The 24810-nt window shown below is 45.3% G+C and overlaps 1 protein-coding gene and 1 non-coding gene across 2 annotated transcripts in view; one reads left to right on the plus strand and one right to left on the minus strand.

Moving 5' to 3' along the window:
- Positions 1 to 4433: 4433 nt before the first annotated feature.
- Positions 4434 to 24810, minus strand: part of Scarb2 (scavenger receptor class B, member 2) — a 64347-nt gene continuing 43970 nt past the window's right edge. The window contains exons 4-12 of the mRNA NM_007644.4: positions 23877 to 24065; positions 23165 to 23256; positions 17855 to 17974; positions 17163 to 17332; positions 14470 to 14588; positions 12994 to 13067; positions 11668 to 11719; positions 9427 to 9585; positions 4434 to 7407 (exon numbers count right to left, since the gene is read on the minus strand). Of these exons, the coding sequence (NP_031670.1) occupies positions 7369 to 7407; positions 9427 to 9585; positions 11668 to 11719; positions 12994 to 13067; positions 14470 to 14588; positions 17163 to 17332; positions 17855 to 17974; positions 23165 to 23256; positions 23877 to 24065 (1014 nt within the window). The 3' untranslated portion in view covers positions 4434 to 7368. The remainder of the gene's footprint in view (positions 7408 to 9426; positions 9586 to 11667; positions 11720 to 12993; positions 13068 to 14469; positions 14589 to 17162; positions 17333 to 17854; positions 17975 to 23164; positions 23257 to 23876; positions 24066 to 24810) is intronic.
- On the plus strand, positions 21680 to 21779 carry Mir6415 (microRNA 6415). Its single transcript, NR_105843.1, has one exon. It is a non-coding gene; the product is annotated as a microRNA 6415 (primary transcript).

The raw sequence follows: 24810 nt of genomic DNA on the forward strand, positions 1-24810 counted from the left end.
ACAATGTCTCAAAACAAAACAAAACAAAAATCTGTTTCCCTATAGATTATGGTCAGGATTTCATACATTCTTGATAGCAGTAAGAAAACCTTTGAAGAAGCTTTAGACCAAAGCATCTTATGATCAGAATTTAGTTGTTAGAGACAAGCATGCATGTTTGTGCATGTCTGTAATCTCGGTACCCAGGAGGCATGAGCAGGATTAAGTTGGAGGCCAGCCTAGGATACACAGTGGAAGTATCTCAAACGATTGTGTGTGTGAATGTGGTGTATGCATGTGTGTACCTGTGTGCAGGTGTGCATGCTCGTGCATGTATGTGGAGGCCACAGGAGGACATCTGGTATTCTATTCCTCTTCACCTTAGTCCTTTGATACAGCATCTCCCATTGAACCCAGAGCTTGTGGCTTTGCCATCACTAGGTCCCAGGGATCTTCCAGATGGTACCAGCCAGCACAATTGTTAGACATGCATGGGTGCACCCAGCTTTTTATATGGGATCTAAACTCAGTCCTTATGCTTATATAGTGTCTTAGAGGGTTTCTATTCCTGCACAAACTTCATGACCAAGAAGCAAGTTGGGGAGGAAAGGGTTTATTCGGCTTACACTTCCATACTGCTGTTCATCACCAAGGAAGTCAGGACTGGAACTCAAGCAGGTCAGGAAGCAGGAGCTGATACAGAGGCCATGGAGGGATGTTCTTTACTAGCTTGCCTCCCCTGGCTTGCTCAGCCTGCTCTATTATAGAACCCAAGACTACCAGCCCAGAGATGGCACCACCCACAAAGGGGCCTTTCCCCCTTGATCACTAATTGAGAAAATGCCTTACAGTAGGATCTCATGGAGGCATTTCCTCAACTGAAGCTCCTTTCTCTGTGTTAACTCCAGCCTGTGTCAAGTTGACACAAAACTAGCCAGTACATATAGCAAATGTTGTTACAAAATTGTCTCCTCAGCTCCACCCCCCAAGATGATTTTAAAATGCTTAGATTTATTTTGTCTCTATTTACACGCATGTGCGGGTATGTGCCTGTGTGAGTGGGATAGTCTCAGAATCCAGAGAAGAGGGTATTGGATCACAGGAGCTGGAGTTATAGGAAGCTGTGAGCCCCATGGTGTGGGTGATGTGATGGGAACTGAACGTGGGTCCTCTGCAAGTACTTATTCTTAATTGCTGAGCCATCTCTCCAGCCAATCCTACCTATCTGTCAGGCTCTGCTTTCCTGCCTCTGCCTGTAGCATGCGAAGGACCCACAATAACAACTGGTAGATCCTGGTGGGGGTGGGGCTGGCCACAAGGGGGATGGGGTGGGCAGGAACAACCAGGGATGAAGACCTCAGGCAGCATGTGATTGTGATGGGACTGCTTCAGTGAGACAGGGAGTTTAATGGGGCTGGGGGAGAAAGCTATTTAACCTTTGATGGTTGAGTAGGGACTATTGGGGTGACTGTACATCATTGTTGGGGTCGAGGGTCCTGGGGACACCCCATTTTTGTAAGGAGGAATTCCAGGTGCTGGTGGACATGACCTTATAAGGAGAGAGGAAGTGTAACCTGGCTACCAGGGAGTGGGGCAAAGGGCAGAGCACAGACGTATACACACCGGGACACACAGGCCGGGGGCAGGGGTAGAGAGAGTGACCCTGCTCCAGCCAATCTCAGAACAAGATCTCTGGGGTTTGGACCCCACTCTTGTTCCGGACCCATCCGACGGTTCCACCCACACAACACCTACGCAAATTAATTTTCACGAGATCCCTCTGGTTACCATGGGGAAATTGAAGGGGGCCTGCATATCTGTGGGAAGCAGGGCTGTTAGGGGTACTGAAGGGTTCCATAATGAAGAGATAACAAAGGCTCGACTGTAGCTCCGGCATGTGATGTTGGGAGAACAAACTTCAGAGAGAGGTGATAAATAAACTACATAGCTTCACTGCTTCAAGAACACAAGGAAACTCCCTGGTTGCTGCTCAAGTAGATACGGGTAAATGGTGGGTCACTGTCTACTCCCTGTATGCTAAAGATGCACACTGCACCATGGTTTCTCTGTTTTAAAAAAAAAGTGCTATATGTTTAAATATGTTGTCAGAAATGAAAAACTCCATAGAAGAGTTGGCATATAAATGTTAAGAACTCACCAAGTAAAAACCTTAAAAAAACCCAACTCTCCCAAAAAAGTAAAACTGAAGTATGGACCGAGCCAGCCTCTTAATTGAGCCCACAGTTTATGTCAGCTCTCTTAATTCATTCTTCACCCTGTAGCTAGCAAGGATCTTCCTAATCAAGCATGGTGTCTACCCACCTTCCCGGGCATGTCTATTGAAAACCTCCAATCATTTCCGATTGATCTTGATATAAGGCAAAACACCCAAATCCTGAACATGGCCTGAGAAGCCCTGACATAACACGGCCCCTGCTTCCTTCCTAGTCTCACTGCCCATTGGTCTTTCTTTCCTGAATCCCAGCCAAATACCCTGGTCCTGTGTAGTGGGTTAGTTACTTTTGTATTACTTTGAAGAGACCCTGACCAAAGCAACCTACATTAGGAAGCGTTTAATAAAGAGACCCTCACCATTTCTAAGGGTTCATCTATTATCATTCTGGCAGGCAGGCATGACAGAGGAGTAGTAGCTGAGAGTTTGCAGCTGAGCCCCAGGCAGCAGCAAGCAGAGAGAGTTGGAAGAGTGGCTGGGGGGTGGTGGTGTAGAGACAGAGCACAGGGAGAAACAGAGACAGGCTGGGCCTGGAATGAACTTTTTAAACCTCAAAACCTACCCCCCTCTAACATACCTATTCCAACAAGGCCACACTTCTGAACCCTTCTTAAACAGTCCGCTGAGAACCAGCCATCCAAACATATGGGCCTACAGGGTCATTCTCAGTCAAACTCCCAATTGTAGTAAACCTGTTCCCTCCTGCTCCTTCCTGGCTCTTCCTACTCCCTCCATCCCAAGGCCAGCCCCTAGTCAGTCTCAGATCTGTATGCCATCATTGTAAGTGATGGCTGAATCCCCTTGCCTGTATGTCTATGCAGTCACTCCTTTCCCCACTAAACTATAATCTCCATGCTCCTCTTTGACATGTATAGCATGTGGCATCAAGTAGGTACTTTTTATTCAAACACACTGTTGTGAGCATAGAGGTACAACATAGAAACTGCAGTGTGGTATCACACACAGTATGACTGACTGTATTTATAGGAAATGTCTGAGAAAGGCAAGTCTCTACACACAGAATGTAGATTAGTAGTTGCCAGGGGTGTGTCTATAAGCTAGCAAGGGTTCATTGAGATGGTGAAAATGTATACAGTTCAGTCAGTTTCCTAATCATTGCACTGTACATGCCAAAGAAGTCAAGTTTTTTTTTAATTAGGTATTTTCCTCGTTAGAAGTCAAGTTTATAGTGTGTATAGTATATTTTAAAGGTGTTTAAAATCTTTTTTATCATCGGTAAGTGAAGGAATGAAGTCATTACTGGAAATAAGACTTTTATCTTTTGTTAAATCAATAGGGATGTTTCTATACTCTGTATTTTGTGGCTCTTATCCTATATTATATATTAAATACTGTTCCTAGGCATATGTTTTAATATACTTATTGGTCTTTTGAATATATATTTCTGGATTCTTATAATCCTAGCTTTGAGACATTTGGGATAGGTTTGGTACGTAGTCTAATGTGTCTCTGTATAGCTTTGGGTCAGAAGAAGTCAGTATGAAGAGCTTCCCTTGTGACACAAGCAGCTGAGATTGGGTTTGGGGTTCCTAGAAAGGACATATACTAGGGCCCAAGTCCCTTCACACATAAGGACATCTGTAACACTTGACAGGAAACCCGATGAGAGCTTTTGTTCCACTCTGATTTCAGATGCGGTTGGGCTGGGATGTTTTAAAGGTAATCAGAATTTTAGGACTAATAGTTTCTTACTAAATGTCCCCAGAATCAAAAGCCCTAGGCCCCCAGTAGTGTCTGATCTCCTAGCTGTGAGGGTCTTCTTCTTGGTGGGCTGTGAGCATTTCGGTTGATGTGGTTAGAGGCAGCCCAAGGTAAGGATGGCAGTGAAGGGATATGATAGGACTTGGGAAAAAAAACACTGAGGGGCTGACTGGAAAGATAAGGAGATGAGGAAAGGGCTTGTGGAAAGCAGTTCCCAGCTGGGGAAAGAGGCAGAGAGAGAGAGAGAGGAGGGGAAGAAAGGGAGGAGATGGAGAGGGCCTCCTAAGTCCAGCTAGAGAGCAGTTCTAGACCAAGGAGCCTCCTAACCCCGAGGCTGAGCAGCTAATCAGACAACAGCTGTCCCCTTAGTTTAGGCTTGCTTCGGTGTTTGTTACTAATGCTCCTTCCACCATCAAAGGCTTCCAAGCCTCCAAAGAAAACACTGAGGAGGAAAATGTCTCAACTGAAATGCCATCCAATGAGAGACAGTTCACAGTGAAACTTTATAGAAACTTTCTTTAATTAGTGAAACATTTCATTGTATTATGGGTAGAAATAAAACCAGGTCAAGAAGCACAACAACGAACCAACTCTGTAAGCCACATGAAGAGCATTCTGGTCAGTCTTTTTAAAGCCAGGCAGGCACAAGCAATTTACACCAGTAACAATGCTCAGAGGGCCTTTTGAAGAATTCACACCGCAAACAACAAGTTAAAAGTTATCCCCCTTAAGCAAAAACCCCAATAGGGGTTAGTTGTGTAGTGCTTGTCCCATTTGACCGTTAGTGATCTTTGTAAAGCACAAGGAAGTGAAATCTACTGGGCAGAGCCTAGAGCCTATGTGGAAATGCCTATCCCCTGCCCATCCCCCACCCTGTGCACTCCCAGTGCCCTGCCACTCTGTGTCATGAGAAGGATGATGGCCACAGCCTTTGGGGCCCGTCCAGGAGAATGCCCTCAGAAGAACGAACACAGGGAACAGCTTGCTATTTTCAGCCCCGCACTGAATGGGTAGATTTGTTGTTAATCAACCTACAATTCTGACTGTGCCTTGTGGGTTTGCCATGGACCTTTTAGAAAGAAAACACCAAATGAACCACTGCTATTCACAACCATGGCACTAATAAAGGATCAATCTGTTTTTGGTCTCCTTTTCTATGTGCGATCATGTCTATCTACTATGTACATCACTAAATGCTATAGTTTCTGTGTTTAAAAATCTCCTTAGAGATGATTATATCCTGAAAATAGGAATGAACCAATTAGTATGCACTAGCTTATCAATTTATTAGTGTGGATAAGTAGTTGCATAAACACAGACAGGTGTAGTGCGTGCCTGTAATAGCAGCACTTGGGAGGCTGAGACCGGCTCACTATAAATTCAAGGTCAACCTATGCTACATAGTGAGTTTCAAGATAGCCTGAGCTACAGAGTGAGACCCTGTCATGAAGCATGAAGACTAAGATGTGCCAACTACCGAGTTAAATATTGACAAAGTCTAAAAATATTTGTCATTACTAAAGGTCAGATATTTTCAGTTTAGTTTCACATATTGGTGATTTGGGGTGTCTAATTTTTTTACTTTGATTAGTAGGAAAGGTGAAAATTTAAAGAGCTGTCTCTCTAGAAGGGAAACATCAGCCAAGCATGGTGGCTTATGGATCCCAGCACTCATGACACAAGGCAGGCGATCTCTGAGTTCAAGGCCAGCCTAGTTTACATAGTGACTTCCAGAACAGCCAAGACTACACCAACCCGGTCTCAAAAACTACCAAAATTTTTTTAAAAAAGGGAAACATTGTGTATTGCTTTGTGTCAATAGAGGAAAATTTGGGCCTGTATATTAAAGCAATGTTTTACTTCTAATATGTATGTGACATCTCAGTTTTTAAAAAAATTTAAATATACTGAAATTCAGTTTTCAGGGAATTCTATAAACAGCTAGCCAGATAATGTATAGGGTTCATTGAAAAAAAAAAAATCAATGGTGTAAGCCTTTAATCCCAGCACTTAGGAGGCAGAGGCTGTCAGATCTCTGTGAATTCGAGGCCAGTCTGGTCTATAGAGCGAGTTCCATGACAGCCAGGGCTACACAGAGAAACCCTGTCTTAAAAACTAAGCCACCAAAAGATAAAAAATAAAAAAATAAAAACTAAAACAAACAAACAACCCCAAAATAGTGGACTCTGAGAATCATGGACTCTGCCCTCCAGGATAGCTGAGGTCTGACGGCTGTGACACTAATGTCCTTAGTCCTACACGGAAGCCATTGCCTTCCAAAGAGAAGCAGCCTGGCTGCTCGACTCCTTATCTGAAGTGCCTCTGACTAGCAGTCTAACATTTCTCGCTCTGTCAGAAAAGTGATTGTCACAGGAAGCAGAGAGCACTTAGTGACAGGGAGCCACGAAGCACCGGCTGGGTCCAGAAGAAATGCCTCTCTAACCTGTGCACACTTCCTGGATCTATCTGTAATGTAAGCTACGGGCAGATGGACTTCCATCATTCGTCATTTTACAAATAACCCCTCAATATTTGCAGACACTGTCATTCCGTGTCACTGTCCTATGTGGCAGAGAAGCCTGAAGGGAGGGGGTTAGAAGTCATTGATTCTGTCCTCTCAGCAGCATATTCTACACCCAGACATCTCTGACTAAAATTGACAGTTAGCCTCTAGATGCCATAACTAACATTGAACTCTATTCTAAATGAAATATCTGCCTTACCCTCACCAACATTCCCAGTGCAACCTCTTGCTTCACAAAAGCACAACTAAAAATCCTCAGGAGCTCAATGCTGTCTACTTACAGACACCACCCCACCCCACCCCATCCCTTCCCCTACTTGATTCCTAACACACTATAAACCAATCAAAAGACTTGAGTTATTTTCCTGAAGATTAGAGCGAGACACAAAATGTAATGTTTTACAGAAGGAAAGCAGCCCCATTTGCTTGGTACACTGTATGGAGCTGTGATTCTACCCTGGGTACCACATCTTTCTGTGTAAGGAGGTGAACAGGGAACAACAACAGAAACACATACGTACTCTGAACACAAAGTTTGGAGAATGAAGCACACTGAATCGGGTCAGGCCACGGAACATTAACAAGCGATTCAGACATTGTATCTACAACAGGGGGTCACGAAGTCCCCTCAGCTCCCAGGGCCCAACCACAAAAAGTTTCTACACAAGTTTATTAAATACTTCCTAGACACATGAACACAGTTTTAGAGACACGATTTTATAAAGCAGAATTGCCAGCCATGTCACCCTGCTCATTTCCCTCTGACCAGGAGGGGCTTCTCGCTTGCCAGTGCTATGTTTCCTTCTTGACAGGCCAGGAGCCCATGAGGATGCAGGGTTCCCCCTGTCCTGGTCCAGGTCAGGGCAGCTCTCACATTCTCTCACCAAGCTCAGGCAACAGGTAAGTCCCATTAGGTTCGTATGAGGGGTGCTCTTTCATCTGCAGTTCCCTGAGACAGACAGAGAAGACACAGAGAGGTTAAACGTTCATGTCAGGAACTTCTGTCCTGATGTGAAGGGTTGAGGCGAGGTGGCAGAGGTGAAAAGAGAAGCTGATGGGGAGGCAGTTCCCCCACTTTTCTCTTCCTCTTGGCTGTCATTGCTCTTTAAGACTCTAACCCGGGCCGGGCGTGGTGGCGCATGCCTTTAATCCCAGCACTTGGGAGGCAGAGGCAGGTGGATTTCTGAGTTTGAGGCCAGCCTGGTCTACAGAGTGAGTTCCAGGACAGCCAGGGCTACACAGAGAAACCCTGTCACAAAAAAAACAAAACAAAACAAAAAACAACAACAACAACAAAAAAGACTCTAACTCGACCCTGTTAGAGGACAACTTTTCCTCTCCAGCCCCCAGTACCAGATCTGCAAGCTCCTCTCTGTGTATGGTCTGGACTATAGCCCTTAGCATCCTGGACCAAAACTGCCTCCTTCCTGGTTTGTAACCTACCAGGGAGCAGTGTCTCAGAGGCTGTAGATGCTCACCAATACTTTTGGAAGACATGAAGATTGATTATGGGGTGCTAATTAGCATTATTAGGTGGTCTGCTTTTACCTAGGAAAATTCTGCTGATGACACAGACTGGCAGATCCATACGTGGCAATGGTAAGCAGTTTGCCTTATTTCTAACTCTGGCGAGCATGAGTGAAAGCCACATAACAGATGGGTTTCCTCCAAGCTATGGTTACCCATTTGGTTTCAACCAGCTTCATCTCCTGCTTCACACTGCTCAGATGGTTTAAAGGATAACTGAAGGGAAGAAGTGTGCAGTAAAAGCAGAAACTGCCAAGCACTCAAGGGTGTCTGTCTGTGCCAGGCTTGGTGGTTCAGGTCTCTGTAATCCATCACTGAGAAGGCTGAAGCGTGAAGATCACAAATTCAAGGCCTGGCTAGACCACAGAGCAAGTTCAAGGTCAACCTAGGCAGCTCAGAGAGATCTCATCTCAAAATGCATTTGTTTTTAAGGACGAGGCATGTGTCTCCATGGTAGAGTGAGTGCCTGGCTTGTGTCAGGCCCTTGCCTCAGCCTCTAATTCCATAGAAACAGAAGGGCTTCTACAGGAGCCATGAGACTCCTGGTCACTTCAGAGGCCAATCTGAGCCGGTTTATCCCATTCCTCCTGGAAATTAATGGTTCTTATGCAACCACCTTTCACCATTGTTACAGAATCTCAACCATAACACCTCCAGATATACCAAGGATTTTTTTTCTTTTGGTTTTTCTTTTCTTTTTTTGGTTTTTTGATACAGGGTTTCTCTGTGTAGCCCTCCCTGGCTGTCCTGGAACTCACTCTGTAGACCAGGCTGGCCTCGAACTCTCGAACTCAGAAATCTGCCTCTGCCTCCCAAATGCTGGAATTAAAGGTATGCGCCACCCCGCCCCGGCTTATACCAAGAATTCTTAACAAGTGGTCTCTGGCCCCTTTTCTCTACAACATTGGAATTATTTTTATTACATATAATAACCAAGCTTCTTGAGAAACAATGAGTCAAATCCTCTATGCTTTCTACATCATCTGATCCTCTCCAGAAACTCATGAGGGAGACTCTGTTATCATTCCTTTTACAGATGATGAAATTGAGGCCATTTTAAGGGTCATATAGATGTTTATTGGTAGAACTGGGATTTGAACCCGGGCAGTCCAGCACCCAAGCTTAGGGGATTAAGGTTTTCTATTCTTGTTTCACACTATTTTTTTCAAAGATGTGAAGTTACCTCCTACGGGATGTATCCAAACCCATCAAGAGACCCTCAAACACCAAATGGCACCATTCCATTCTATCACCCACCCTGACTTTCTCAATGTATACCAGCCCTGGAAACCACTCAGTCCATCTGCAACTGTGAAAATCAGTGCTCCCCACCCCCCCAAGTCTATCCAAAGGAGCCAGCTGGCAGCCATGCAATAGATTATTGAGGAATCCCTCAGCTAGACATATCCACAAAAGATCAATTCCTCCACCCAGCACTTACCTCATCCATAGACCCCTGTCCTCGACACGCCAGCCACGTGAAAACCAAGCCAAAGAACACACCCAGTGCCATAATGATGTAGGGTATGTTGGTGACAACCAAAGTCGTGTTAATCACAGACTTCAGTTGATTTGCGGTCTCTTTGTCAATGAGGACACTCTGGAAGGGGGAGAAATAGCATTACCTTGAGGACTAGTTATCTCGTGTGTGCGTGTGTGCTCATTTCAAACAAACCATATATACCGAGAATTCACATAGAATAACAAAAGAGGGCGTTTGTTTACTCAACCGATTTTCTCTTGAAGACAAGTATAACTCATCATAGACTGAAAATAGAGAAAGATGCTAAGAAATGTAGAGAAAATATATGTTACCGTTAGAGTCTGAAATGTCCCCACAGGCTCCTGTTTTAAATGTTGGGTACCATCTTGTAGGACTGGTTTTGTTTTCTTGTCTGTTGGTTTGTTTGGATTTTATATTGAGATAGGCTCTCATTCTATACCCCTGGCTAGCCTGGAACTCACAATGTAGACCAAGGTGGCCTCCAACTTGTGGCACTGCCTCTAGATCCAGTGAGGTGTGACTCCAGCCTTGTGCCAACCACTCCCATCAACATAGCCTCCTTGCCACGACAGACTGAAGCCCTTCTGAAATCTCGAGCCATAATAAACCTTTCTCCTTTAAGCTGCTTCTGTTGCATCGACACAAAAATAAGTGGTATGGGAGCCTCTGCCTGGCGTCAGATGGGTCGCTCCAAATTCATCTTAGCATTTCTTCATTCTAGAATTGTCTCTGGCTACCTCAGGCCTGATAGAGGAGCTTTTGTTGCTATCTCTAGAACCTCGTTCCTTGTCCTTGAAACCAGCATAACAGTTTACTTGTTTGTGTTCAGTAACTGTCAGTTCCCTGAAAGCAAGACAGCTCAGCCACCTTCGCACCTGGGAGAGTACTCAGTACACAGCAGGTGCTTAATACTGGCTGAGTAAATGAATGGCTGAAACACTACAAAAGTGGTATCTAAACAGTATCAATTCTCTCCTGAGTCCACGTGATGGTCACTGGGCTCAACAAAAATTGCTCAACTGAGTTGTGGAGGTAACAAGGATCGGAGAGAATTCCTAATCAAGGAAACACTCTAGAATAGCATCTTAGTGTGAGAACAGGTTTCTTCACTTGGTGTAATGGGTAGGCATTAAAAGAGCACACACACACACCTACAGGAGTGAAGAACACTCCTGCTTGGTTTGCACTGACTAGATTGGGGGTGGCAGAGTGTCAGGCTCTGTGGAAGATTTTCCAGTACCTGTCCCAGGCTTGTCAGAGTCAGGGCTTCCTCTTGTCAGTAGTTTCCAGTGTCAATTCCAGGCCTGTGTTTCCCTTCTTTCTTTCTCTTTCTTTTCTGTTCACTCTTCCCTTCCTTTATTTCTTTCTCCTTAAGACAGGATCTCATTAGGTAGCCCTGGTTGGCCTTAAACTCAGAGACCCACCTGCCGCTGCCTCTCTAGTAACAAGGTTAAAGGCATGTGTCACCATTCCTGACCTTGATAGGTCATTTTAAAAACATTCTATTTACCTGTTTGTTTGTTGCTATTGTTTGGTGGAGGGGGTGGTGGTGGTGGGTGCCCATGTGCGTGCGTGACGGAAGTAAGAAAATTGAGGGGGGGGGTGTTGATCCTCATCCACCCTGTGGTTCTGGAGACCAAACTCAAGTTCTCCGGCATTGGCAGCAAGCACCTTTATCTGCTGAGACATCTCATTTGCCCCTGATGTGTGACTTTCACAGACAGTGTGCTAAGCTGTCTGGGCCTCATCGGAGACAGAGGCTTCATGGGCCAGCTTGGCAGTGCTTCTCCTTCAGAGTTCAGCTGTTTCCCCAGAAACAGCCCCTCAGAAGGGAGTTTTAATTCAGCTGCTGCTCCTGAGAAGGAAAATGTCCAAACCAACTCCCAGGCACAGGCCCCTTCCACAAGCCTCTCTTGCATGCTTATATTTTAGAACATGATCGTTGAGGCTGGAGAGATGGCTCAGCAGTCAAGAGCATCACTGACTGCCCTTGAAGAGCACTGAGCTCAGAGAAGCCACATAGGGAAGCCCACAAAGTGCCCTCTTCTGGACTCTGGACACTGGCATTCACACCCACCTTTGAATGGAACGCCACTACAGCAGCAAACATCATAATGGAAGTATGCCAAGCTTGGACAGTTAAAACATCCTGTGTCTTCCTCCTCTTTCAGGACTTACCTCATTGAGATACATCACTGGGAAAACCATAGTCCTGATGTCTCCCGTTTCACTACAAAGACAAAGGACGGTGTTATTTCATGGACCTCCTCATGAAAACATCTCTCACCTCCAGAGATCCGTTCAAACCAAGATTAGAGTACACTTCATTCACTCAGTTACTGGGAACTGGCCACAGACTTCTTAGTTATCTTCGCAGACATAGAAATCAGAAGTCAAGATGGCAACACTGTCAGTCAGCAATGCAGACCGGCACATCTCTGTGGTGTTTTAACAAAGCCTAAGCTACATACATACGCAGATCCATCAAAGGGGAAGCTGTTCAGAGCAGACTACACAAGTGCCACTCAGGAAGTTTCTAGGCCACCATATCATCTCTGCAACAAGGGCCCACTTGACCCCTGTTTGACCTCTCTGTGCTCAGTGTTTTAGGGGCTTTGTTTTATTCAGCTCTCAGAACAGTCATATGTTATAGTTACCACTATGTACAGGGCAGAAAGATGGGAAACCTACTCATAGAATCCAGGCACTATGCCCACGATGAGTGAGCACTGAAACCAGGATTGTAATGAAATCTGGAGAGTTCAGTGGGGGAAATACATCAAGGTTTATGATAGATAGTTGGATAAATGGATGAATGGATGGATAGACAGATGGATCAGACAGATGGACACAGAGGTAGACACATATGGTTTTATATCCTGTCCTTCATTAAATATTTGATAGGTATTTTCTCAGATCTAAGAAAAATCCCATCGACAAATGTGGGCAGGAAGCTATACTTTGGGGGTTCATTTTTTTGGTGGGAGGGGAAGGAAATTCTTACTAAGGGGTTGCTTATGGTTGAAATGTGGAAGAGGAAGGCTGGATCCTGGAGCCTGCTGCTAGTGTCCACATGAGAACTTGTGGTGGCTGAGCCTGAGCGGAAGCAGGGGGAATAAGAAGAAAAGAGATGAAGGGCAGTGTCAAGGGGCGGAGGGCATTGCTAGGTGACTGGATAAAAGCCAGTGCAGATCCACACAGCCTCAATGACTGTGTGAATCCCAGCAAGTCACTTAAGTTTCATGTCTCGGTTCTCCCAAGTATTAAAAGAACAATGTAAAGCTGTAAGCTGACGTAAAGTGCCAACAGCAACACCCGATGCCTGGGCAGCACCTCATACAGGCCAAGGCTGAGGCACCATGAACACTGAGACCACATCCCATTGGGGACAGGCAAGTCAAGCAACCACTTGTCACTTAAAGTAGGCTCTACCCCTCCAATTCAGGCCTACCCGAAAGTTACACGGCAAACCCAGCATCTGCTGTAGGAAGAGGTGACACTCACACAAAGTCATCCAGTTTCCTAACGTAAGTGTTGATCTGGAATCTCTTGGCCCCTCTCAAAATAATTCCAGTCAACTGCAGAGAGAGAGAGAGAGAGAGAGAGAGAGAGAAAATTAGGATCTATGCAGCCACATTTTCAACAGAGTGTAACTGTGTGGTTCTGACCCACAAGAACCCATGGCCATGTTTGACAGGTGGAGTGTACAAGGGGGAAACTGGTCTCCACAGCAGGACCACACATATTCATTGTGCTGGGGGCAGGGGGGCGGAGCTGGGGCTTTGTAGATGTAACTCCCTGGGAATCTGCTGCTAATTCTGCATGCAGATTCTGATGGGCGGATCACAGTGGAACACAGAAGCAGGGCACTTCTATTAAGTCCCCAGGACACTGCCACTTGGTAGAACAAACCCTGGAAGTACTCCACCAGAAGCCATAAATTCTACGTTAGATGTGACATCTGGGCAGTTTTCCGGAGCTAAGTGGCTGATGGGAAGGCCCTGCTAGAGAATGATTTCCAAGTCTAGGGCCTCCCATACCAGAATGCATGAGGCATGACACAGGAAGGGCATATGTGCCCTGAGGGTACGGGACTTCACCCATGGTAACAAGCCCTGACAAAAGGGAACTGCCTGATGGCTAAGAGAGAAGGAACATAGTTACACCTGAGGGCAGGGGCTGCAGCCTAGCTGGCACAGTGCTTGCCTAGCACACAAGAAGCATACTGTAACCCAGGCTGGCCTTGAACTTGTGATCCTCCGGCCTCAACGTTCCTGGGTAGCTGGGAATCACAGGTCTGTGCTGCCAGGCTCAGTGAGATCTTTGAGCTTTCAGTTTTATTTCTACATGCCAGTCTCTACAAGAGAGACTCTTGCATTGATAGGGATCCCCTATCACCGTAACATCCTTTTTTGGGAACTCAAGAGCCAAGTATATACATATCTGATACCATCTACATGAATAATATATAAGAAACTGCCCAAGTACCTGTCGAGGGTTTGCCAAAAAGCTAATGAAGTGAATATTTATGCTTAGATCTGCATATTCCAAGCAGAGAAGACGCAATCGATCCGCAATTCTGAAGGTGAAATCCGACACTGTCCGACAGCAGGCCAGACAGTTATGTGGGTACAGCCTCAGCTGGTCTCGTGACTGAACTTGTACAGTTGAGTTCACTTTGGTTTGCTATGCTGGATTGAACCTAGGGCCTCGTGCAGTCGAGGTAAGCACTCTACGGCTGAGCCACATCCCTAATCCGTGTCCTGTCTTTGCTTTCTTCCCATTCTTCTTTATAGCAGGCTTGCTGGTTCCTGCAGATCTGGCCCACAGAGTTCAGACATCCCATTATAGGCTACGGACCACAATGTGCACACTGATCCCCTGCCACCCACTCGGATGGCCACAGAGGGAGGTACGTCCCTTACGAATGCTTTGGGCTAAGGTGAACCTGCACGTACACAGTGAGAAGTGTGTACTCACGGGATTAATGTCCACAAACGACTCATGCTCTTCCTTGTTGGGATGCATGCCTTTTATGGCAGAAACGAACTTCTCGTCGGCTTGGTAAAAGTGTGGGAAAGACATGATAATGGGTGCACCTGCAGTGGTTGACATAGAAGAGAATGGTGCTGGTTTAAGTCTAAGAAGAACACACAGGTCCTGACCGCAAAATTGGTTCACAACAGAAAAAGAAAAGCTATATCCTAGTAAGCATGGCCAGGCTCACTACTGCTCTAAATCTCCTAGTTAAATGTTTACACTGTGTTTCCTGTCACCTGCTGTATCCCCCATTATTTTACTCCACCCCTTATACCAACGTCACGGCCACATTTATACTTAGATAGCTACTGAACCTACAAGTAGACGTGTTACCTATATATCTATGTTAAATGATATCCCAGGATACTCTAAGACTAAAAACCTAGTCCTCATTTTGCATTTGAAGAAGCTGAGATTCCCAAACACCACGAGTATTTCCCAGGGGCTCATATCTCGCAGGCTTCAGAGGAAACGTTCCACCTTAGCAAGAAGGTCTTGTCTCAGAGTACTACTTAAATGGTAGCTCTCTCTCATGGAATGACATTTTCACTGCTGTTGTTTTGTTTGAGGTTTTGCTGTTTGTTTGAGACATGGGGGTCTTATTCTGCAGCTCAGGCTGGCCTGGAAGATACTCACTCCATAGACCAGGCTGGACTAGAACTCATAGACTTCCTCCTGCTTCTCTTTTCAAGGCTTAAACTTATGGGCTGCATACATATATCTAGTGTCTTAAAAAACTGATGTAAGGTTTGTGGGCTGCTGTGAAATGGACAGGGGGTATGTACTGCCATCTCAGGCTTATCCCAAAGAAGATTTTAATGCCAACCAGACAGGAGAACCACGAAACTGCATCACTTTGGGTTTTTTTTGTTTGTTTGTTTGTTTTTGGTTTTGTTTTTTTGAGAAAGGAGCACTGTCATTCAGGAGAGAGGGCTGCCATGCAGCTCTTCAAAGGAACCTTAAAGAAGGCCAGGGGTGGTAATCCCAGCACTGAGGGAGGCTGAGGCAGGAGGATCACGGTGAGTTTAAGGCTATCCTGGGCGGGGGCTGGAGAGATGGCTCAGCAGTTAAGAGCACTGACTGCTCTTCCAGAGGTCCTGAGTTCAATTCCCAGCAACCACATGGTGGCTCACAATCATCTGCAATGGGATGCAATGCCCTCTTCTGGTGTGTGTCTGAAGACAGCTGCAGTGTACTCATATACATAAAAAATAGATAAATCCTGAAAAAAAAAAAAGGATATCCTGGGCTACATAGTGAATGAGTTTGAGGCCAGCCTCAAAGTACATAATGAAAACATCTCAAAACCACCACCACCCTACACGTTTTAAAGAGGAATCCTATTCTGACTAAGTAGGGGTATAGCACAAATATTAGAAATGCTAGGGTAAGCCTGGCCTACATGGTGAGTTACAAGATACCCAGACCTACATAGTAAGACAATGTCTCAAAAGAAACAAAACAAAAGTGGTACTAGCAAAGAAAATCTTAGAGAAGTTTCATAAAAACACACCCTTTCTCTTTGCTCTGTTCCCATGGTGACAAGACAGGGCTACTAAGCTATGCACATCATCCCAGGACCAGGAGGCTAAGACTCCAGGGATGAGAGTTTGATGCCAGCCTGAGCTACTAATCAACAAGACCCTTCCTCAAAGCAAACGAAACCAAGAGCAAAAAACAGAAGTGAAAGAGGGCACTGCGCACCGTCAGGCAAGGCCACTGTGAGCAATTCTGCGGTGACACCTGACTGTTGAAACTCACCTTCATGATGAAGACGACACCTTTTGTCAGCCTGTAGCATTGATTATTCTCTCTCATTCATGGAAAGGAAAGGAGAGCAGAGGAACCAGGGAACTGAGAGGGAGAGCAGGATGCTCAGAGGGTAAGCACCCAAGCCTGAAGACCCGGGGTAGCTCTCAGGACCCCACATAAAGGTGGGAGAAAAGACTTGAATCCACTGAGCATGCATGCCATGGCCCTCTCATTGCCACACATGGGCCATGGCATGCATGCTCACCCGTTATACACCAAGAACAACAAATTCAAATTAAACAAACAAACAAACAAACAAACAAACAAAAAACCGGGCTGGAGAGATGGCTCAGTGGTTAAGAGCACTGACTGTTCTTCCAGAGGTCCTGAGTTCAATTCCCAGCAACCACATGGTGGCTCACAACCATCTGTAATGAGATCCGATGCCCTCTTCTAGTGTGCCTGATACACATTAGTGTATACTCATATACATTAAATAAAGAAATAATTAAAAAAAAAAACCCACCGGGAAACTCATGATAAGAGTATAAGACTAAATCTGATTCAAAATCATTGAGAATTTTAGCCAAAGCATGTGCTACCAAAACTAGTAATGTTTTAATTGTTTGCTATATCTGTGACAAAATAGCATCATCATCGTCTGACACAGGGGATAGCTGTGTAGCCCGAGCTGACCTTGACCCTTCTATCTTCCTGCCATCTGGGTGCTGAGATTGCAGGCAGGCAGATGACAAAACAGTATTCCTGAAAGGCTGGAATTGCGCTATATACTAGGTTGGTGACAAATCTGGTTTCCCGCCTCAGACCTGTCTGCATTCTAGGTACCGTTACAGAACCGTAACCTCCCTAGAAGTTCTTACCATTCTTGCAGATGCTGATGTTCAACACCCCTGAGTCCATGCAGTTTCCCTCGGGTATACAGAAGCCAGCGTTTTCGGAGGTGTTGGCTAGTATTTCTGCAGGCACCTTATACCGAAAAGCAGGCAGTCCTTCTACGTTCTCAAAGCTGCTGAAAGTGATATGTACTGACCTGAGAGGAGGAGGGAAGGATAGAAAGTCAGAGTAGGGATGTGGCTTAGTGGAAAACATGCTTGCCCAGTGCCTGTGAAGGCCTGGGTTCAGATCCCAGCCCTGTATAAGCAGCTCACATCTGTGATTGTAGCAGTAGGGAGGTATAGGTAGGAGAAGGGGTTCAAGGTCATCCTCAACTGCATCCAGACTCTGGCAAGTCTGAAGCCTGCCCGAGACACCGGAGTCCCTGTCTCATACATATATATATATATATGTATATATATATATATATATATATAAAAGCAAGCCAGGCAGACGGGGTCAATAACTTGCCCAGGGCAACACAGCTGCAAGGAGAGTTAAGATCGAAACCAGCAGAGCTACCTTCTGGCATCTGTGCTGTGAACCCTTACACGGTGTCATCTCTCAGTGGGCCTCCAGCACCTGTACCAGGACTTGTAAATTCTCGTGCATTGTGAGTGCCTCTGCTTATATTCCTTACCCTGTCTCTCAGTCCAAGAGCTATGCTACAAGTTGGTACCTGCACAAGTCTGACGGGAAGAGGTACAGGACCTCATCCTTGCTTATCAGCGGATGAAAAGAGTCTCCGTCTGTCCCGTTAATCATATTGCATGTGTCTGTGGTCCACCAGTCCAGCGACCTATAGTACAGGAAAGAATACAGATAGATGATCCAGCTGGACTGTAGGCTCTCTAACAGGTCAGTATAAGTGGGGCTGGCTACAGCAGTATGTCACTCACACGTAGGCACAGAAGAGGTAGGAACTATAACAGAGAAAGAAAAAGTAGGCTCCAAACCAAAATCGCTTTCTTTCTTTTAAAGAACTCTTTTAAAATTATTTATTTATTTTATGCATATAAGTACATTATAGCTGTATTCAGACACACTAGAAGATGGCATCTGATCCCTTTACATATGGTTGTGATCCACCATGTGGTTGCTGGGAATTGAACTCAGGACCTCTGGAAGAACAGTCAGTGTTCCTAACTGCTGAGCCATCTCTCCAGCCCCAAAATCACTTTTGATAATAGTCACAAATTCCTGTTTCCGTCTTCCAGAAGAGTCCACCCTGCACAGGTGTTTAGAAATAGTGGTTTAAGGGCCAGCAAGACAACGGCCAGGGAAAACTCACAGCCAGAGTTCAGTCTCTGGAACCTATGCAAAGGCTCAGGAGAAAAACCACGGCCACAGCGTTGTCCTCTGACCTCTGTGCACAGTGCGACACACTTGCCTCTACATCCTACATCATATGCAAATGCATCAACAACAACAACAGAGACAGAGATACTGATTTACTTTAAGCAGTAACCCAAGTAGACGTTAATAGCAGCCGTGCTTATAGCTAGGCTGGGGACAGAGGGGATGTGGGTTAGATATATCCCATTCCTTAATATTCATGGAAGACCATTAACTGCTCTCTGAGTAGTTCTCCCTTCCAAAAATAGCAGACTTGCCCAGGACAACAGGAGATACCAACACTGTGTTGCTGTCACTGAAAGCAGCACAGTTGAGACAGCATGCTTTAACATGTAGTGGACTAGTGTACTGGCTGGTTTTGAGTGTCAACTTGACCCAAGCTGGAGTTAGCACAGAGAAAAGAGTTTCAGTTGAGGAAATGCCTCCATGAGATCTAGTTGTAAGGCATTTTATTAATTAGTGATTAAAGGGGGAGAGTCTCTTGTGGGTGGTAGTATCTCTGGGCTGGTAGTCTTGGGTTCTATAAGAGAGCAGGCTGAGCAAGCCAGGGGAAGCAAGCCAGTAACATCCTTCCATGGCCTCTGCATCAGCTCCTGCTTTCTGACCTGCTTGAGTTCCAGTCCTGACTTCCTTTAGTGATAAACAGTGGTTTGGAGGTGTAAGCTGAATAAACCCTTTCCTCCCCAGCTTGCTTCTTGGTCATGATGTTTTGTCCAGGAATAGAAACCCTGACTAAGACAACTAGACAAGTTAGCATGCTTTAACAATGGTACATGTAGTGGACTATCCAGGTATGATCCCTCCAGGTGTTCATATTGAAATCCTGCCTGTCAGGCGATCAGGTCAGGAAGGGTTGCTCTGACATAAGACTAGTGACCTTAGAGGAGACCCCAGGGGCTGGCACAGGCCTTCCACCACGTGTGTGAAGTTAGAGCAAGAAAGCAGCCCCTGTAAGGAGCCACGCTGCTGCCAGCGTTTAGAGCTGCTGGAGTGTTCGTCTTGGACTGCTCAGCATGCAGAACTGGGAAGAATACGTTTCTGCCTTTTATAAGTCATGCAGTTTATGATAACTTGTTAGAACACTTGGAACAGATGAAAACAGTACCAATGCCAAAGGAAGAAGAAGGAAAAAGATAAATAGAAATTCTCCCAGCCTCAGCCGCAGATGGTACTCTAGGTTCCTGCACTGAGGGGGGTCTGCCAAGTGAAAACAGGAAATCAAGGCTGATAAAACACGAAAGGGAAACATCCAAACAGTCCATACCACATTCAAAACACAAATGAGCATCTGCCTGGACCACACGCTGCTGAGTACACAGTGTTAAGCAGAGCTGAAATGATGCTCTTCTGCATGCCGGAGCCCAGGGGAGGAACCCGAGTTCAGTTCCTAAGTTAGCAAGGATGGAGAATGTGCCACTCGGGCTTGAGTCAGGGTCTAAGGAGCAGAGATTCCCTGCTCATCCAAAGAGGCCAAAGAAAGCAGCTTCTACCCGTGGTGTGTATTTTAGTGTTGTCCAAAGCTGGCGACTCAGAAATAGCCTCACAGTGGAGCTTGAGCCATACTGTGTGTGGATGCCCCCTGATGGCATGGTGGGAGGCCCACTCTGGGCTCAGGTTTTGAACTAGGTGGAGGCTGGCTGGGACATTGAGAGGGATGGGGAGAGAGACAGACAGGCAAGCAGACAGACCACATACACTCTCTCTCACACACACACACACACACACACCCCTAGCTTGTGAAAATCATTTTTTAATTGAAGCCTATAGTACAATACAGAAAATAAAGTCATCAAGGAAGTTAATTCACTTTAGAAGAAACTAGAAGAACAGAACAGGCTAATGCCATAAATGTGTGTGTTTAGTATTGCAAAGTAAAACAGTAACATTCTTAAAAATAATGGAGGCCAGGCCAAGAGTGACAGAGACCAAGCCAGGGAGACGGACGGCAGGTCAGGGAGACGGAGGCCAGGCCAGAGGTGGAGACCAGGCCAAAGAGAGATGGAAGCCAGTCTAGAGAGGTGGCTCAGAGGTTAGGAACACTTGATGCTCTTGCACAGAGTCTGGGTTAGGGTCCCAGCATCCACATGTTGGCTCACAACCCTCTGTACCTCCAATTCCAGAGAATCTAATTCCTTCTGTTCTCATGGGCCATCAGAACCACGTGTAGTACACAGGCACACATGCAAAGATAAGATAGTCAAAATAAAACAAATAAGCCCTTTTTTTACATAGTAATGGAGCCTGATAAGGAAGCTTAGTGTATACCCTTGGTTGGCATGCATGAGGTTGAGTTTTATCTCCCATACCATTTTACAAAACCAAAAACAAAACTGAAGGTACGTGGTATGGTATTAAAAGAAAGAAAAAGATGAAAATTAAGACAATTAGAAAAACAGAAAACTTGGATGTAAAAAAATGTTTTTTGGGGAAAAATTAACAGGAATAAAACTGCAGACATCATAGCTGAAGAGAAAACTCATGAATTAGAAGATAGTTGTATGGAATTTACATAAATACAAGATCAAAAAATGAAAAATTAATTAAGACACAGACTAGACGAAGAGGCTCCAATAAATGTTTAGAGGAACTCGGGGGCTAGGAGGCAGGGAGATGAGACTGAGGCAGGCAAGCTTGTGCACGTGCTTAGCAAACTGGACTTGGCGTGACCACACCCAACTCTTCTCCATTCAATGCACCAGGCCACCTGTGTGCAACCTAGGACCTCTCCCTTGCATCAGGCTGCACTATCTTATACCTAAGAGTTGGCCTTGCACATCATTACAATCATATTCATTCTGGATGGGACATGAGAGAAGAAACGCCATTTATCAATCTGTCAATCAAGATAAAAACAAAAACAAAAACAAGAACAAGGGGCCTGGAGAGATGGCTCAGTGGTTAAGAGCACTGGCTGCTCTTCCAGAGGTCCTAAGTTCAAATCCCAGGAACCACATGGTGGCTCACAACCATCTGAAATGGGATCTGATGGCCTCTTCTGGTGTGACTGAAGACATGACAGTGTACTCACATACTTAAATTAAATAAAATATTAAAAAAAAAGATAAAAACAAACAAACCACATACACTATGACCCTTAGCAATCATACGTCTCCCTTGAACATTAAAAGAGAAAGTCCCAGACAATAATCGGAGCTTTTGAGGGCCCCATGCATATGGCCTGCTGGGTCTCGAGAACACCATTTTCACTCTGCTGATCCGCACTGCCATTACACTTTGAAGAGTCTCCATGCTATCGTGCAAATCTCCAGGTGCTTATTTCAGTGCTTTGAATAAGATACCAAGAACCTGGAATCACTTGGCCTAAACCCCAACCACCTGTAGCCAGACTCAGGTAAATGCCAGTAAAGTGAATAGATAGTTGCTGACAGTTTTCCCAGATCTCAGACTGGAAGCCTTAGGTTAGAAGTGCACCCCAGGGCCAAACAGAATTGTGATGTGAATCCAAATCTGGACGCAGCAGATCAAAGGAAGGCAAAGGCTAAAGGGCAAAGGACGGCCACTGTGCTGGCTCAAAGCTGCAATTCCAGCGTCTGTGGGGCCAGGCAGAGAGAGCCAGAGCTCCTGGCCAGACTGGGATCCAAAGCGAGAGCTTGACTCAACCCAAAACAAACCAAAGGGGCTGTGGATATGCCTCAGAGGTTGAGGCGTTAGCACACACAAGGACTGAGTTTAAAGACCAGAGCTACCAAAGGAAGGAAAGAAAGAAAGAAAGAAAGAAAGAAAGAAAGAGAGAGAGAGAGAGAGAGAGAGAGAGAGGGAGGGAGGGAGGGAAGAAAAAAGAGAAGAGAAGAGAAGAGAAGAGAAGAGAAGAGAAGAGAGGAGGGGAGGGGAGGGGAGGGGAGGGATACATAGTGAGACATTGTCTCAAAAGTAAATCAAGGTGCAAGGATGTGAGTATGAAGAAACAGGTAAAATTACTGAAGGAAAAATGAAAAGCATGTACAATAAAAACCTAAGCCTAGAAAAGCATCTAAAAATAAGTTCAAACATGTTAAATAATATATCACACATTTACCCATAATTCACTATGAATATAAAAGACTAAGCCATCTTATTATTATTAAAAGGCTAGAAGTGTTTTGTGTATAAGACAAAAATTAGGTGATAAAAGTCTTCAATTTGAAATATTATAATACTGAACGCAAATGAATTTCATCTTTATAAAGAATAACATGAACAAGCCACACCCATGAAGTGAAAAGCCAGGTGGGCCCTCTCTCCCTCCCTCCAATCAAATACTGGTTTGACAGTGTTTGAACTTCGGCTGCTGCACATCATTCGACCAAGGAAAACCAGCGAGGCTACTCCGTGGCTCTAATTCACTCGTGGCCATGGTAGGCATACAAATCTTTACTACTTATTCTCAAAGGTTTTTTACCCTCACTTTAATTGGTAAAGTAATAATTTTAAGAATACTGACTTTTTTATTCAAAAGACAAATGTCAACTTATTTTCCATTGCTGGAATCAAATCTAGAGCTGTCTGTATGGTAGGCAGGCGCTCTGCCAGTAAGCAACAGCCCCAGTATCAAATTAGGAAGAAAAAAAAAAGGCTTATTTTGTTTAACTATAAACTTGAAAACCCTTACACCAGGAACCCTTACTGGACTTACGTTTTTCCATTCCACTCCACGATTTTTGAAAAGTTAAGGTAATTGTCCTCTCCAGTCAGAAACACGTACTCCCCGTCATTCGTTCCATTTCTCTGGAAAGAAGTGAGCATCGCGATTCAAAAAAAAATGATCAAATAGAAGCATTAAAATACCCAAATGTGTCTGACATGCTGTGATACTTTAACCTTCGAGAGCCGAGCCCCATGAGCCAGGACATTCTAGGGACTGTGCACTCAGGATGCTCTTCCAGAATCAAACGACGTTGGCGAGAGACTCAACTTTCAGGACCCATTCTCTCACAGAAGTAATATTTGAAACTTGTTTATAATTGTGTCTGGACAACCACTAAGTTTTGTAAACCCTTAAGGCTTGCCCTCTCCCAGAGAGGAAGTGAACTGCTATAATGTCATACCCTGAGAGCGAGACCTTGGTCAGGTATAGGCAGGATGTGAGCATACTGCCTCACCCCACCTCAGCGCTCCACTCCCGAGGTTAGTTTTATCTGTCACCCACTATTCAATTTACGACAGTTTCATTCCCTCCCCCTCCAAAGCCACGGTCTTATTTTTCTACAGGCTTTGTAAAAATATTTAGAACTCCAGGCAATTTTGGTCTTCGCCTGGAAGAGAGGCAGACTTAAGATGCATTCTGGCTTGTGTGCCCTCTTCTTCCCCGCTGTGTGCTGGAGACATGTTCTAGGAAGGAAACTTACCTCATAGAACAGGCCGAAATTCGGGGAGACGTCAGGTTTGAAAATATGGACGAGGGACAAGATCTCATCTTTGTAGCCCCAGAGCAGTTCGTGCACGGTGTGAATCACAAACAACTTCTGCTGATAGGCTTTCAGCATGGCTTCGATAAGCTCCCTGAGCAGGGTCAGCTGGGCCAGATCCACGACAGTCTGCAGAGCAGAGGCAGGTTAACCAGTGTCCCTAAGAACACCCATTGGCTCTCTTTCTGTCCCTTAACAGAAGGGCCAGAAACTGAGATGTAAATGTTTGAGACTAAACAGAAAATCCAACCAGTGACCTTCCTGTCTTTATATGGAGTAAGAGTTCAGCTACTGCACTTTCTCCTATTACTCTGTGTGTGTGTGTGTGTGTGTGTGTGTGTGTGTGTCTGTCTGTCTGTCTGTCTGTCTGTCTGCTTAGACTTTGTGGTCTTGCACATAATAGACAAATACTCTACTACTGATCTCTATCCTAAGCTCCAGGCCCCTTTTTGTAAATTTTGAGACAGGGCCTCACTAAGTTGCCCAGGCTAACCTTGAACTCACTCTGGAGCCCAATCTGGGCTTTTTGATCTTCCCGTTTTTGCCATAGAAAGTAGCTGGTATCACAGGCCTGAACCACCAGGGCAGGCTCGTATTACATCTTATTGTAGATGTGGATTTAACCTTCCCTTTAGGAGGCTCTGAATGATGCCAGCGTCGCAGAGATCTTACAGACACACAGGGACCTTTGGCCACAAGGTGGCTCCATTGCCCCTGGAGCAAAGTGGCGGCTGGACCTTTAGCAGCAAGGCAAGGCAAAGTTCAGATTCAGATGTGAACTCTTTAAGGTCCTGGGTCCTCCATCAGTGTTAAGCAGCTGTCACTTTAGAGTGGAAGCCTCAGAGGAGGTTTATGTAGATGATAAAGTTCCCTG

The sequence above is a fragment of the Mus musculus genome, chromosome 5, assembly GCF_000001635.26.
Source record: "Mus musculus strain C57BL/6J chromosome 5, GRCm38.p6 C57BL/6J".
Lineage (NCBI taxonomy): Eukaryota > Metazoa > Chordata > Mammalia > Rodentia > Muridae > Mus > Mus musculus.